Source organism: Myiozetetes cayanensis, unplaced genomic scaffold (genome assembly GCF_022539395.1).
Source record: "Myiozetetes cayanensis isolate MyiCay16 unplaced genomic scaffold, myiCay2020 scf3, whole genome shotgun sequence".
Taxonomy (NCBI): Eukaryota; Metazoa; Chordata; class Aves; order Passeriformes; family Tyrannidae; genus Myiozetetes; species Myiozetetes cayanensis.
The window spans coordinates 19,929,062-19,944,039 of NW_026087521.1; the positions used below are offsets into that span (position 1 = coordinate 19,929,062).

Sequence of the window (14,978 nt, forward strand, 5' to 3'; positions counted from 1 at the left end):
CAATTGGGTGAGTTACTTCACATTAAGCAAGCAGGGACAGGGACCTTATCACATCATCTGAGATCTCTACTTGCTTGTTTGCTGGTGAGGAGGCAAAAACACCCTTTGTCAGCAATGGGGTCAGACATGCTGGTGGTGGTATCAACCTCTGAATTACATCTGCAAGATGTCCAAGCAAGGGAGCCTTGTTCACAGCTGCCACTATGGAGTAGAATGGCTCCTATTATGTGGAGAGAAGGTTCTTGTACTTCAAGAAGTGCCCCTTAGAGGGGTTGCAGAAGGAATGAAAAGGAGGGAGACCCCCAGTGAGCATTTTCCTTTTATCTTGCAGATAAACAAGATGGCAGGAGCAGCAGAAACCAAAGAAGGAGCATGAAGGCTTTAAGAATCAGATTGCTATAATGTAATGAAAACTGAAGCCAAAAACTAGGCCTGGGCAAAACAGAGCACCAGAGGCGAAACACAAGCACTGGAGGAGCTTAGCAAAAAGGGGAAATAATAAAATAAACCAGCTCAGTTCATCAACTCAAATTCCAACTTTGTGCTTTCAGGAGAGGAGACTTAGGAGAAACTGAAGGACTGGCATTAAATTTCCTTTGTAACTGCAGCTGCTCACTTATCTGCCTCTGTGTTCCCTGGCAGAGACACTGTAGCACTGATAGCCTGCAAATTTCCCAGGATATGGGCACTAAGAGTGACTAATGGATCCATCATGAACTCTGACATGCCAGCAGACACACATGCTTGTCTAACAGGTAAGAAAGATCCAGTCACAGCACTGCTCCAGCCCATAGCAGCTTACGACTGCCTGCAGCTGCTCTGCGTCAAGTCACTGGGGTGGGGGACATGTAATGTTCCTTCTGAAAGCTCTACTTGCTCAAGCAGGGCTTTCTGATGTCTTTGGAGAGATGTTGCTGAGCCTGTACTTTAATTGGCTTTCAGGTCCCAAGATGGATTTTCATCAGGCAAGAAGACCTCACTACGGGATGTTGCACTACATCCTTGCTTCTCCAGAGTACTCTCATTTTTCAAGGCAAATGCCAATAAAAAGGGCATGATGTCAGGCACACCATCTGCAGCAAGTGCTGTGCTCCTCCATTACCAGCTACAGACGGATGGACGCTGCTGCTCCATCACCCCCGGAGGAAGCATTACAAACCCCTTTCAGAACCCATCCTCCCAGTTTCAGTAAAGATGCAGTGACACTTGGTGGAAAAAAACAACATTGTATTTGATTTACAATTAACAGGATTTACAAATAATGACAAAGAAACAGATTAGCCATGAAATTAGGATGCTTTTGTTGATGAAAGAGTAGCTGGCAAAGTATCTTTCTGTAGAAACCATGTACCTCAGTACTAAACAGTGTAAAATAACTTACAGCCCAGGCAGGTTCAGGAATAATTATAGACAGATGCAAGAAATCGAGTACAAAACAAACAAACAAAACACTCCCAGCCTTTTGGGCAGGAAACCAGTTCTGGTGAGGCTTTTGATTTTCAGAAACTGAAGGAAAGGTCCACTGACAAATACTTGGAAACTTTCAAAATGGGAGAAAAAAAAATAAAAATATCAACAGACAGTAAAAGTCAGTGTGTGACAACCTACCAGGCAGGGAGAGTGGGCAGTAGACACTGCATTAGCTTGCTGAGAGTCAGCAGAGTCCGGGTGCTTGGCAGGACAATGAACGAAGGAGTACAGATGGCAGCACTTCATTAAAATGCTACTTTACTGCCAAAAACTTGCGAGACCAAGAGAAATAAAGTTCTCTGATGTGCAATACAGCAATTTAAGAAGACGTACCTAACTTTGTGATTTGTATGAAGCTTACCTATATCGTAAACACACACTTTCTGACAAGTTATTTCAGTTTTCTTGGCTATGGGTTATAGTGTGTATTCAATCAAATGCAGCATTCCAAGGCTCAAAACTGACCGAGTGGTTTTCAATAGATGGGTATATGATTTTTCCAATATCATACTAGTATTTTACATCACAGATACAATAAAAACAAGTGATGGTATTTCTAGGACAGTTCCAAGATTCAAATAAAAAATCGTCAGAACCATTCTAAAATAGGATATTATACATAATCAAATCATGTTAAACAGCACACTCTCGGCAAGCAGCTAATTACAAGCATTCTGCTGGTCATGTTTTTCACACAAAAGTCATTCAATAGCACATAAATACTTCTTTTTCTGATCTGCTTCTTTTTACAAAACCATTCATCAGATTCACAGAATTAGTACAAGTAAGGCACATTAGCATATATCATAAAACTCACAATAATAACAAAGAGTTTTAAAGTTTTAAGGACTAATTCCTTCTTTGCAGTGATTTCTGAACTGAATGAGACTTCATCAGTAGAACCCTCCTACACTGACATTACTCTGATTTCCGTCAAAACCAGCTGTGGTGGGTGCAATACTGTGCATCACCATGGACATAAATAATTAAATTTAGAACCATGTGTGGTAGCATATCCCATTTTTAGATCTTGTAGAAAAATCAAACACGTTGTTCATGATGTTTGTTATGAGCACAGCCTAAGTTTTAGAGCTCTATGGAAGTCAGTTTCCAGTTATCAAAATAAAAGGGGATATTGCATGTGTCTCTGAGTATGTTATTGTTTTCCTAGTACAAATATTGCTTAAGGTAGAAAGGATGCTATAGTATTGAATTTACTTGCATAATGAATCCTAAATGCTGATGTCTCAGATTCTACTAAATCAAATGAACTATAGGTTTTCCTTCTTCCACCCCCCACCCTGCCCCCAGCCAAAGGACTCTCTTTCCCACAGAAGATTCATTTACACACAACACAGCTTTTAATTAGAAGCATAATTTACAGTAAAAATTCTTTACATTACACCTCTGCTATCAAAAAACCATGAAATTTTTCATTTAAAGTTGTAATTATACATTAAAAAATAGAACACTATTTCCTTAACAGGAAGAATGAATTTGAACATCTTCAGATCAGATTTCTTTATTGCGGCTTTTGAGTCAAAGGTCAGTCACTTTATTCTCTAGCGCAGCTGCTATTTGCTGTAAACGGAAGGCAAGCTGCATTTTTTGTGCAGCTGGATCCTCTTCAAGTGCATTTATAATCTGGAAGATATAAACAGAGAATGTTTAGAATAATTTAGCTGAAAATATATGACATGGTTCCCAGACTAAGTGTTTGATACTATTTTGGTTGTAAAGAGTCTTTTGCATTCACCCTGTACCAAAGTCCATCTAGTAGGCCTCGTGTTCAAATTTAAACAAAGGCAGTAAAAATGATTGTCTCTGTTACTTTATCTAAGTTGTTGTAATGTTTCCCAGTATGTTGGGATACAACAAAATTAATAGGTAGTGCTTTATCTTGTGAAATATTACATTTGAAGACGGAGCAGGCAGGGTGAAAAATTTCCTTAGAGCTATTTAAGAAACAGTGCTTTTACTTACAGTGCACCCTACAAGGCTTAAGGGTCATTTACCAGCAGTAATTAAACCCTGTCCCCCTGAGCTTTAGTTATGAGAAGCTCCTGGGTGGTCCATGCACAGGCATACAGCAGGGCAACGCAAGGTCTCTTGTGTCTGTCGGCAATATGAGGAATAAAACTGCCTGACCAGAGCATCAGCGAGCTGTTGGCAGCTCCCCTTTGGCTCCCACCATGAAATGCCAAGACTCTGGCCTAGCACCATGTAGTTCAGAAAAGCAAAGAGCTCATCTGATGAGCCCCCAGCATCCTACAGTCTCTGCTGTAAAGAATATATATAAGAGAATATGACTCTTAAGACACAAGGGATTTGAAAACAAAAGCTAGTAAAGGTCAGCTGTTATGAGAAGGCTTTTCTTCAAATAGAGTTTTTTAGGGCTTCCCAAGATCCAATTCAAAAGGTTTCGAAAGGTTTTAATTTCCACCATCCTTTAGGAAAACTTTCCCACCAACTACTAGATTTCTCCATTAGAAGAATATGTTACATGACAAAACCATTTCTTTTCTAGAACTGGCTTTATTAACGTAAGTCAGACAGTGTTATAAAAGAGAAACCTTTAGCACTGTTTAAATACTATACAAATTTGCAAGTACATGGACTGGAGAAGTAGAATTTGCCTGTCACTACCTATGGTTTTTATTACTTCTTGAACATCACTGACAATGGAGATTAATGCAGTCAGTATTAATCTAGCCAATAATTTCACTTTGAAGGGCTGGTACAGCATTTGTGCTTCAAACACAGGAGCAAATTTGTTTAGAAATAATTATTTTAATGGATTTGTTTTTAAAGTGTGAAAATATTTTTACAAGACATAGTTAATAAACACTTATTGCAGTATTTAAACTAGGCCTAATTTAATTTGATATTGTTCCCTTAATTTAAACAATTGCATTTAGCTGTAACTCCTCAAATCTAGACTAAATAATTTATGATTATCTCTGCTGGTGAATATATCCGTCGTAAAAATGTGGACAATTAGAATGTACCCACTTAGTCATTGTCAAGCCCTGCAGAGATGCGGAAGGTACAGCACATGCTGGGAACCACTGCGTCAGTAATAAAGACAAGGGCAGCTGCAAAATGTTCCAATTTATGCAAATTAAAACATTTTCATGGAAAATAAATAAGCTCAATTAATTTTACTGAATGGTTCTTGACATATTATCTCCATAACTCTGAATTAGCAGCCTTTTCATCAAATGCACCTTGTTGTTACACAGTGATGTACGTGGAAGGGAAGAACTGCAGCTACGCACTGGGTTGTGCTGGCCTGCCAGTGGAGTCCTCCAGGCTGGCAACTCCACCTGTGCCTGCCACCAAAAGTGAAACCATGAGTGGAAGCAGGGACTTGGAGGTGTGGATGAATCAGGGATTTATGGTTCATCTGCCACCCGGGGTCCCTGAGTGTTTCTCTAAGCGATCAGACTACAGACACACTCAGGAAGGTGCTGAAAGCGAGCTTGGTCAGCACTGGGGATGAGTGGCCAGGGAACCAAATGCCATTGGGTTGGCCCGCATTGGTCTGTCCATTCCCCCCACTGACTGTCATTGCAAGACTTCTCAGGGTGATTTGATTTTCCCTGCTTACATCTGTTTAAAAGCTGTGACAGGCTGGCTGCTCCTGTCTAAAGCAGCTGCAGTGAAGGAGGAGAATCACTGTCTGTAGTGCTAAATGTAAGTGAAAACATGAACTGTGCTGAGGTGCAAGACTAACTGAATAGAGCCCACATGTGCTGTACTCCTTTTTGATTCGGCATCTGTTCTTACTTGCTTTGATTTAATTCTGAGGGTTTTCTGGAGGCATTCATTTCCATGGAAACCTTTGAATAAAAGTTTCCTTCTCTCTTTTTGTTTTCAGATTAAGTTTGGAGAGCCATAGCCATAGCCCAGCTACACAGGGATATTCTTTGTCCCCCTTTCCACAGGGCGTGAAAAACCTAAGAAACTTTTAGAGCTGAGTCTGTGAGCCTGCTTTTGAATCAGGTTATATTCAATAGTTACTCTACTTTGGTTTACCTTAGGCAGGCACTTCATTCACAAACCTCATATAACTCTGATAACTACTTTTTGCTCAATGACATTCTTATGTCCTAATTAGGATGGTGGATCTGAAGAAAAATGATTTTTAAATCTATTTCTCTTTCAGATCTTGTTAAACTATCCATTAAACTATCCCTAGCAAAACCAGATAGCCCATAATGAAATTACTCATTTATAAGGACATTCCCTTGACCAGTGTAATTGCCAAGCAAGGCATATAACTGCAAGGTTAGAGCTTTCTCTTTAGCATTGCTTTTACCTAACTACCCAGGGAACTTCAGGAGTTTCTCCTTCAGACTAATGTTAGCCTTCATAACATTTTCTCATTGATATTAAGACAGGAAAACAAAAGCTGTAACTTACCTCATCGTAGTATTTGTTAGTGTACTGGTAGAGTTGGTGCAGAGCCACAAGTGTGTTTAAGGAATCAGTATGTGCCTGTTAAAAAACACAATCAGGCAGCAAACATGTCAAAATAGGATCACAGACAGCTGAAAGCTATGCACATGCACAACTGTTGGGTAGGACTGACAAGGTTTCCAAATGCAAGCTCTGAATCCTGTAACTTTTATTAAATGACACTTGGGGCCAAAAAAAGGAATGAGAAAACTTCTGTTTGGTGATTTTCTGATTAAGACTTTCTCACTGGTATATTTTGAGCCTGCCCACAATTCTAACATTGGAGGTGGAAAATATTTTGAACTCTTAATGTCAAACCACAGACTACAGCTCAAACATCTGTTAGCAGCATGGGTATGTACAGCTAAAGCATTTACTCAGTACAGTCTAGATATTGTTAAGATATTAAGCATTGGTTCTGACACAGTCATGGTTGTTTGAATTTCTTTCTCCATCTCTTTTGATATCCTGGAAATTATTCATACCTCACTATAGCACAGGTATAACTCATCAAGATCATGAGTGCATTATATGCTTGAAAAAAGCCACCTGAATCATGAAGATGGAAAGGGATGGGGGGAGTTTTGGAGAGAGACGGAAAGAGGGAGAAAGGAATTTAAATAAAGCAGGAAATAACACTTCCATTACCTTGTCTTTCCACCCCCTCCTCCCCCATTTAACTTATTTAGTGAATGTGCTCTAACTGTCTAAACAGATGTTCTTCATTCAAACATGTAAGGTTCAAGTCTCTAGCTGTGCCTTTAGTCTATTAAGTTAGTTAAGAAAATGAAGAATTGCAAAATACTGCTACTGGCATAAATGATTACCCAAGGGATAAAGCAGCAGAGAAACATTCATCTTTCCTTGCTCTATAAAAGTCACTTTTAGAGCTGGTCAAAATTTGCAATGTTCAATCACTCCTTCCATATTAATTTTTATCATAATTTATAATGAAAAGATGAAGGAACAACATATTCTGCAACATTTAAACATATTGAATTTATATTTAATCACCAAATGTTTTAATTTTATATACCTCTCAATTTATGTAATAAATAAAGTGAAGTGGAAAATGAAATGTCATTGAAGATGAGTTTTGTAGTGAATGACTGAAAATAGAAATGCTCTCATGAGGACGTTGAGCTGCAAAATGTTAGGTCCTAAGGGCACTGAAATAAACAAACCACAAAAAATTCCCCAAACATCCTCCTTACGCTAGAACTCTTCAACTAAATTAAGCAAATGAGCAAACCAGTCAGTAAGTACACTGTCTCCTTGCTCAAGCTAAACAACATCTTTCAAGACTGGTGAGGGACTCCTGGTTCTCCAAGTTAAATAGAGTGCTTTGAAGGCAAGAGCCTGCTCTAGCTAAGCTGAGCTGCAGAGCAGACAGGCGCTTTCAAGGCAAGACTGAAGCAGGTTTTGTAATGTCTTTGCTCCACCGCTTTCCAAGCAGAGCCCCAGAAAGCAACCACCCCCCTCTGCTCTTCTCCATGAGAGGTAACCCAAATAACCTATAATGCAAAAAGAAGAAGTGTCACTGAGCAAGCACATGGTGAGCTTCTCACATGTAGCATAAAGCAGAAGTATTTCCCCTGTATAGATAGCACTAAAATATGCTATATTTAATGCCCCATATTTCATTTCTGGAATCTTATTTTTGCTGTGGTAGCACTGTGAATTCAATCACTACTCATTATTAGTACAATCCATGCTAAAAATCCTCTATATGCTGGGGAGAGAAAACATAGTTCTAGAGCGCTCTAATTTTCCCACTGTGGATGTGAAAAGTCCAAACCCTTTGCTCTGGCCCATGCATCACTCAGATAGATTAATGATGAAAACCATTCTTCATTCCATTCAATAATTAACATTTCAAATGGCTAACAGGCATGACAACCAAATAGAAGTATTTCAGAGATTTATGAAATAACTCATTTGATTTTTGTACATACAAAACACCTACTTGTTGAGAGAGAAAGAGAAGACAACAAAAAATAGAGCTACACTTGGCTTCAATTTCATTACAAGTAAATAGAATTTATTCTTACCCTAGAAATCTCTGCTAGATGGGTATTCATGTCTTGGTCACTCACTGGCACCATCTGACGAATACCTTTGTAGTAACTGCAAGAGATGAAAAATGACTTTCAATTAGGTGAAACACACTGTGGGTTTCTGGTAATTCTGTTTTCCAATTTTGCAAATATTTTAAACATGTTTCCTAATAATGTAGGAGATAGTCTACCACAACAGACCAATGATTCCTTTAGTAATCCTGCCTTCCAACAATCATTACTACCTTTGCAAAAATCAATTGAACAAGGACATGCCACAGGAAAGAAATCTATAATTGCGGATGATGATGATGTTAGATCTTAAAACTGGCAAGAGTTTTGTTCTGTGGCAGATCTTCCACAATGTTAACAGAATTGCCAATTAGTAAATGAATAAAGTCAGAGACAGAATAGAAAAAATGTGTTTGTGAAAATGTTTTCAGGATTTGATATCTACTGAGTTATGGAAGTGCAACATTTTTTAGACAGATTGCATGGGTAACAACTACCACTGTGGAAAACAGTATCATATTTTCTCCTGAATAAATCTACTCATATGTCTATATAGACAAGAACATGCATTGGGTCATAGCGGAGCTCTATTTCAACCCTGCCAGTGCTACCACCAAGGGAATGTTTTAACATTTGGGCGTAAAATTTTTAATATTTGACATCTGACTTTGACTATCTCAACATTCTCTTTTCCTCTTACACAGTCTTAAAATCCTAACAACTGAATAAGCATGAAAAGAGTCTATACTTACTCTTCCACCATTTTCTTATAGTTAGAGATTTCTTTTGCATAAAGTAATTTATTACTTGGAGAATCCTGAAAAATTATAATACAGAGAAACTTTGTTGATTTAGGAACATTTCTAGGAAGCAAAAGAAGTCGAGAACTTAAACCTTTATATTCTTATACATTTAAGCTTTATAGATATTAACATTTGGATACTTATTAACATTGGTGGGTTTATTTGACATAAAAACATGAAGTTTACACATGGTATTACTGCTGAGTTTTATAAATATTTCAATGCAAGATGATGCTAAATTATTAGTGGACCTGAAATAATCAATTCTTAAAAATGCTTTTTATAAAAGCAGTTGCTATTTTTCCGTTTATCTAAATATCAATTTGCAGACTACACAGTAACACTGACATGTTCACCAACCTGTTAAGTGGCAAAACGCTAACTTTATACAAAACTAAAAAGAAATGATCAAGGCTGTATCTCCTCGGAGAATGGGTATTGTTTAGGAGGATGCCCTTTGTCTTGTCAGGCATGAGCATAGTCAGGATGTAGAATGCAAATCACTTACTCTGCTTAATTTGTGCTCTGTTCTTGTGCAAGCATCCATGAAAGTCTGTGCAATGACTGACAAGGAAGCATCCACTACTTCGTGAACATGTACATCAAAGATGAAGTGGGGATTTTTCAGTATGTTTACCCAGAATCTAAGAGGCAGGCTGCAAAGCAAGGGAAAGATAAATAATCCTTTTTACACAATAAATGTTTTACAACAAGCAAATCATGTGAAATTAAGTACAGGCTTGGCATTTTATTCTCGTCACAACAGTGATGCTTAATTTTGTATTTCAACATTTATACAAGCTTGTTTGTTTTCCATGTCTGAAAACCAAGTCTTTATATCTCTCACAGAAAAACTCATATGAGAAGAATCTTGAGTGCCTCAAAATAGCAAGAGAAGATGTCTGTGGTCCGAGAAACTACCAAGTCTGTATTAGATTTTGTAATTTGGCAGGCTCACTTGCCTCTTGCTTTCCTCTTATCTGAGGAAAGACAAAAAGTAAAAAGCAGTAAATCTGCCAGTGACAATCCCATACGTAATCTGGTTTCATTTTTTGCAGCTTCTAGGCTTACAGGGAATCCTTTAGATCACACAAACATTATCTCAATTAAAATGATTCTGAGGATTGTAAATGAAATTTACTTGCAGTAAGAGTGCTGGTATCTACCTAGAAATTACATTCTCACTTCTCTGCAATACAAGTATGACTGCTCATACGGTACCTGTTTGTTTTCCAGATATGAATGGTATCTTCATCCTTGATGTCATGTTTTTCTGCTTGCTCATCAAGAAAGTCAAAGAAGTACTTCACAGCTGGAGGGACCACGTGGTTTGAGTTGAGCACACTATGAAAGAAGTCATCTACAAACTGCTGAAGTGTCCCCTAAAACCAATTTAAAAAAAAAAAATCAATTACATTTGTGTTACAAGCTGAACTCACTGCCATCTTTTATTCCTACTGACAATAAGAGCCCATTATCCCAGTTGCTGTCACTGATGGCCTTCATCCTGAGTGCTAAGTAACAAAAAGCAAGCAACTTCTTAGTGCAGTGAGTTTGTAAACTGCCAATACATTAAAGACCTTCTAGAGCATAATTTTATGTTCTAGACTGAAAAGCTATGACTTCACCTAATATCCTGTAGTTTGCACAGAAAGGTGTGCCTTCTGCTTGACAGGAGCAGCAGAAACTGGTTGTTACATATACACTTCAGGGTCACTGTGCACATCAAATAATATTTAGCCACTTTTTAACGGTTTTGCAGCTTCTTATCTCCAGTTTCTCTGACATAAGAACACAAGGCAATTTTTAGAAAGAGACTGAGAGGAAAAAGTGCCAGTGAACATTTAATTTTTTGTTTGAGGGCAAGGACATGGGTCTCATCTGACACCCAGTCTGACTCAGCTCCATGGGCTCCACCAAGCCCAAGGAGTGAAGTGTCCCAGGAGGGTCGTGTGCTTAGTTGGATTCCTGCATCTGCCTGGACCATAGAGACCGTGACCTCAGAGACAATCCATTTGTTTTAGAGATGACTGATGAGACCACATACAGTTCATCCCAACTCAGCTGGTTGGCTGACACTTCTGAAGGGCTGCATTCTCTTTACCACCATCACTCCAGCTGCCAGCCTCCAAACAGGGGAGGGACCCAGATGGCAAGGAGCCCTAAGCTATTCTTCCGTCAGTAAGGACACATTGACAGTCCTTAGGTTGTAGGTGTAGTTGTGATCCCAGCCATAACACCTCACTAGCTCTGTATGAGTCAGTAAAGTTCCAGGTTGGTAATAATCTATGAACTGGCTATTGGAAGTAGAAAAGCAGTGGCTGCATAGGAGTTATTAAAAAGAAAACGGGTATGTAAACATCTTGCTAGCTCTTTGTCCTGAGTCTATGTCACCTATATACAGACTTTCCTTCACATCCATTTTCATATTTAGTCAAGTGGCCTTAGCTGGAGCCAGACCACCCTCCATTTCCATTATGATCTTGGCTTTAGGGTCATTATACACATTATTCTAAATTCTTTTTCCATGGAAGAATGCTTCACAAAATTATTTTGCTTATGATCCCTCCTGCAGTATAGGCACCAAAAACACACTGAAAGGACTATTATTATTTGGAAACTGTATTTTTCTAGGTTGTACTGCAGAGTTGATCACACACAAGAACAGGGAAATAAAAAGCTCTGTAGGAGTTTATAACGCATTCATTTCAAAAGAAAACCCAACAAAATATTATCTATACAGGTGACACAGAGTAGAATATCCATCTTTGTTTAGCAAGGAAAATCCTTATTTAACAATTGCATAATAATGGCTTTCAGCTTTGATCAGGAATTGTACTTTATCTCTTTCCCAGTAATGTTCCTCAGGGTATATTAATCACTTGAAACCTTGAACACCAGCTTGTATGGACAAGACACATATTCAAAATTGCAGCCAAATGAATGACTAATAGTTGTATCATTTTCTTCAGTTGTACTATATATTATTATATTATATTATCTATAGAAATAAGGTGTAGCCATAGCACATCTGAACCCTACCTTCACAGAAAGAAGTCTTGTCAGGTAGATTTCTGTAATAGCTTTGGTCCTCTCTTTTTCTTTCACACTGCCCCGCTTTGATTTACCTTCATCCATTTCATCTACTGGCCGGACTAGATGCCAGACCTTATTTTCATCTTCCAGGAGTGCGTGCCCTAGAAACAGTAATTGCAATAATTACAAAAACCACCCCACACACAAAACAGCAACAAAAAAATAATCATACAAATGTATATGTAAGGTAATTGTTCCCTACCCTTAACATACATGTCCTTTTGCCAAAAGGATCTAGATTACTCTGTTGCAGTCCAACATAAACAACACAAGTACTAAATGTTCAACAATACATAGCTGAAAAAGCTTGCTTTTGTCAAGACTCAAGGGAGAGGAAGGAATCACACAATAATGAAGTTATGTTTGGTCATGTAAGCACATTATGTGTATTCTTCACACACTGGAGTACTCTACTCCTTGTGAATTCTTGGAGACATGACCAAGTTGTAGAAATTCAGCTAGGTCTGACCCCACAGCCACCAGAGAAATACCATTTGCAGACTTCTTCAGGTACAACCTTTTTTTCTAGGTAATACCATTGCAATTCACACCTTTACCCTAACTGCTGAGGTCAAAGTATGGTTCAAACCTCAGTTCAAACCTTCTGTTATCAGCATTTGACCAGCACCGCTCGACTTTGTAGCAGAGAGGAGGAAAAATGCATCCCTTCACTGAGATGACATGAACTCCAGCAGCCAGAGGTAATGAATGCAGCAAATTCATATCCATTATAATAAGATTTTCAATTTTTTGGGGGTCAGTATTCATTGTTGAAACCAGAGAGAAAGATTCACATCAATTCTGTTACCACATATAACAGAATCAGGAGTAAGCACTTAGATGCTAATGACACTCCTCTGATTACAGTGCCTCACTATGCTATCTGTGGCTTGGCCATGCATATAGTCCCTGAGCTTAGCTCAATGATCAGAGAGCAGATAAAGAGAGTTTTGCATTTCAGCATCAACACTATTATTCAGACAAACTCTATGCTTGAGAATATTTTGTTATAAAGACTTCTAAAAGAGATGATACAATTATTTTAACTTGCAATTAATATTCCTTGAAAAGAGTTTCTGTGTCACAAACTTACTTTTAAATCCCCTGGTTTTGTCTGTTCTTCCTTTAAATCCCAAACTTTTGTATCTATTTTGCATGGTCCCTAAAATCAATGGTGCTTTTCCAGTGGGAGTTATTGAACCAGTACATTTAACATCATTGATGTCTTAAAAATATGAAAGCTATTTTTCCCATAAAAATTGTGATTCAGCCCCACTGCACAAATTATGTTGCATTACTGCTAAGTTTTATGCCTTAATACACATCTCTAACATAACTGAATCCCAGTTACAGCACAAAATATCAGTTTCTATTTGCATTAATTTTGGCCATTGTAGTTTATTAACTAAGTTCCTCCACAGCTACATTGAATTTCCAAGCTTTCATGTGTGTTCAATATTTTACATTGTAGGGGAAAATAACATTTTCATGTAATCTGGCTAAGGTAACACTTTTGCCTGAATATACTTCATATATCCTCATCAAACGCATTAGCTGTCTTCTGGGACCTCTACTTCTTTTTAACAAGGTAGAAAAAAAATATAAATCCCATATTAAATCACACTGTCCTTAGAGGGTCCTTAATTCAACTTGGAAGTTCATGTGAAGAAGCCAGAAAGAAATAAAAGCAATCACTTTATTTTGAAGCAGCTGTGATTTTGCAATCAATACCATTCATGGCAATCACCTGCCAGTACAGTAAGAACTGCTGCTGGGCCTGACGTCTGGAATTTCTTTCACAATCCCTGTTATTTACTTTTAAAAATTAACAGATCAAATCACACAGTTAGAGCAGAAACTATTTTCCAGTCTTATGTCAGTCATTTGGTACACTTCTGCTTCTTCCTTTGATTCAAAGGAATTTATCCTCTCTTTGCTCTCCTGATGGTATATGGCCCATATAAGTTCGGAGAGAAGAGGAAACAGCTAGAGGGATTTCCACTGAGATTACTGGTCTTACATGCAGGTTAATTTGTCCTGTGTTTGTTTAGCAACAGCAGAATTGGCTACTAGGGGAATAGCAGTATTTTCTTTGGAAAGTAAGGATTAAGAGACTACAGCTCAAACAGATGATCTTCTGCAACACAAAGGCCCCACTTCATTGCTATAAATAGCAGGAAGACAGAAGAAGAGAAATTCAGAACATGGGGCAACAAAATATGTCAGCAGTATGGTTGCTAAGAGAAAATAACATTTCTGTGAGATAATATTTTCCCCAATGGAAAATTAGGAAGTGAAGAAAATAAAAAATAGGGAAAACATCTCCTTTTTGTCACCATACTATGCATCAAGTTCTAAGCAGGGAGAAGATTGTGCTCACTGGGTCCAGTGCTCCCCCCTGCACAATTTGTCTTGGCTCTTGGGCATTCTTTGGCCAATATAAAATAATTTATGGGGAGACAGGGAAGAGTTAATGGCAAATGTAGACTGTGATGACTAATTATAGTGGTATGAACCATGATGTAAACATGGTGAAGGCAAATGAGATTGTGACAGGCAATGCAGCCCCTTTCCCCTTGTGTGACCTGAAGCAAATTATCTTCCTTCCAGTCTCCTCCACCCCATGAATACTGCTTCATGCAGGTGCAGGAAGGGCTGCCCTCATGGGTCTGCTAATCAGTATTTCTGATCTGCAACTCTGTGTCTATTTTTATTCGGAATTAAAAAGTAAAAAAAAAAAGAAACCAAACCAAAACCCAGAGAAAACACCCAGAAGAATAGAATGTGTTCTATTGGTTTATAGTTCAGTACAGAAATACTAGTACAAAATCACTGAAACCATTCTCCATCTTGATGCAAATTAGTAATTGCATTTATTGTGTCCAGAAGCAAAAGATGCTGCATTTAATTTGTCACAACCTCCAGCTTCTAGTGTCTTCCTGTTATAATCTGTGAATTAAAAGCAGCATGGAAGCCATGCCAGGTTTTAGAGCAATATCTCTGAACATGGTTTTACATTTTCTTTCTGTGCAAAACCTCCTACTTTGGCTGACAGTCAATGGCTTCAGCTGACACTTCT

General features: G+C 38.2%; 1 protein-coding gene across 6 annotated transcripts in view; it reads right to left on the reverse strand.

The window, feature by feature from the left end:
- Positions 1-1,210: 1,210 nt before the first annotated feature.
- PLXNB2 (plexin B2) overlaps positions 1,211-14,978 on the reverse strand; it is a 257,415-nt gene continuing 243,647 nt past the window's right edge. For all 6 annotated transcript variants that reach the window (XM_050325005.1, XM_050325007.1, XM_050325006.1 and 3 more), the window contains 7 exons: positions 11,846-12,000; positions 10,025-10,185; positions 9,312-9,459; positions 8,753-8,817; positions 7,983-8,058; positions 5,896-5,970; positions 1,211-3,114 (listed from right to left, as the gene is read on the reverse strand). In XM_050325005.1, the coding sequence (XP_050180962.1) occupies positions 3,010-3,114; positions 5,896-5,970; positions 7,983-8,058; positions 8,753-8,817; positions 9,312-9,459; positions 10,025-10,185; positions 11,846-12,000 (785 nt within the window). In that variant the 3' untranslated portion in view covers positions 1,211-3,009. The remainder of the gene's footprint in view (positions 3,115-5,895; positions 5,971-7,982; positions 8,059-8,752; positions 8,818-9,311; positions 9,460-10,024; positions 10,186-11,845; positions 12,001-14,978) is intronic.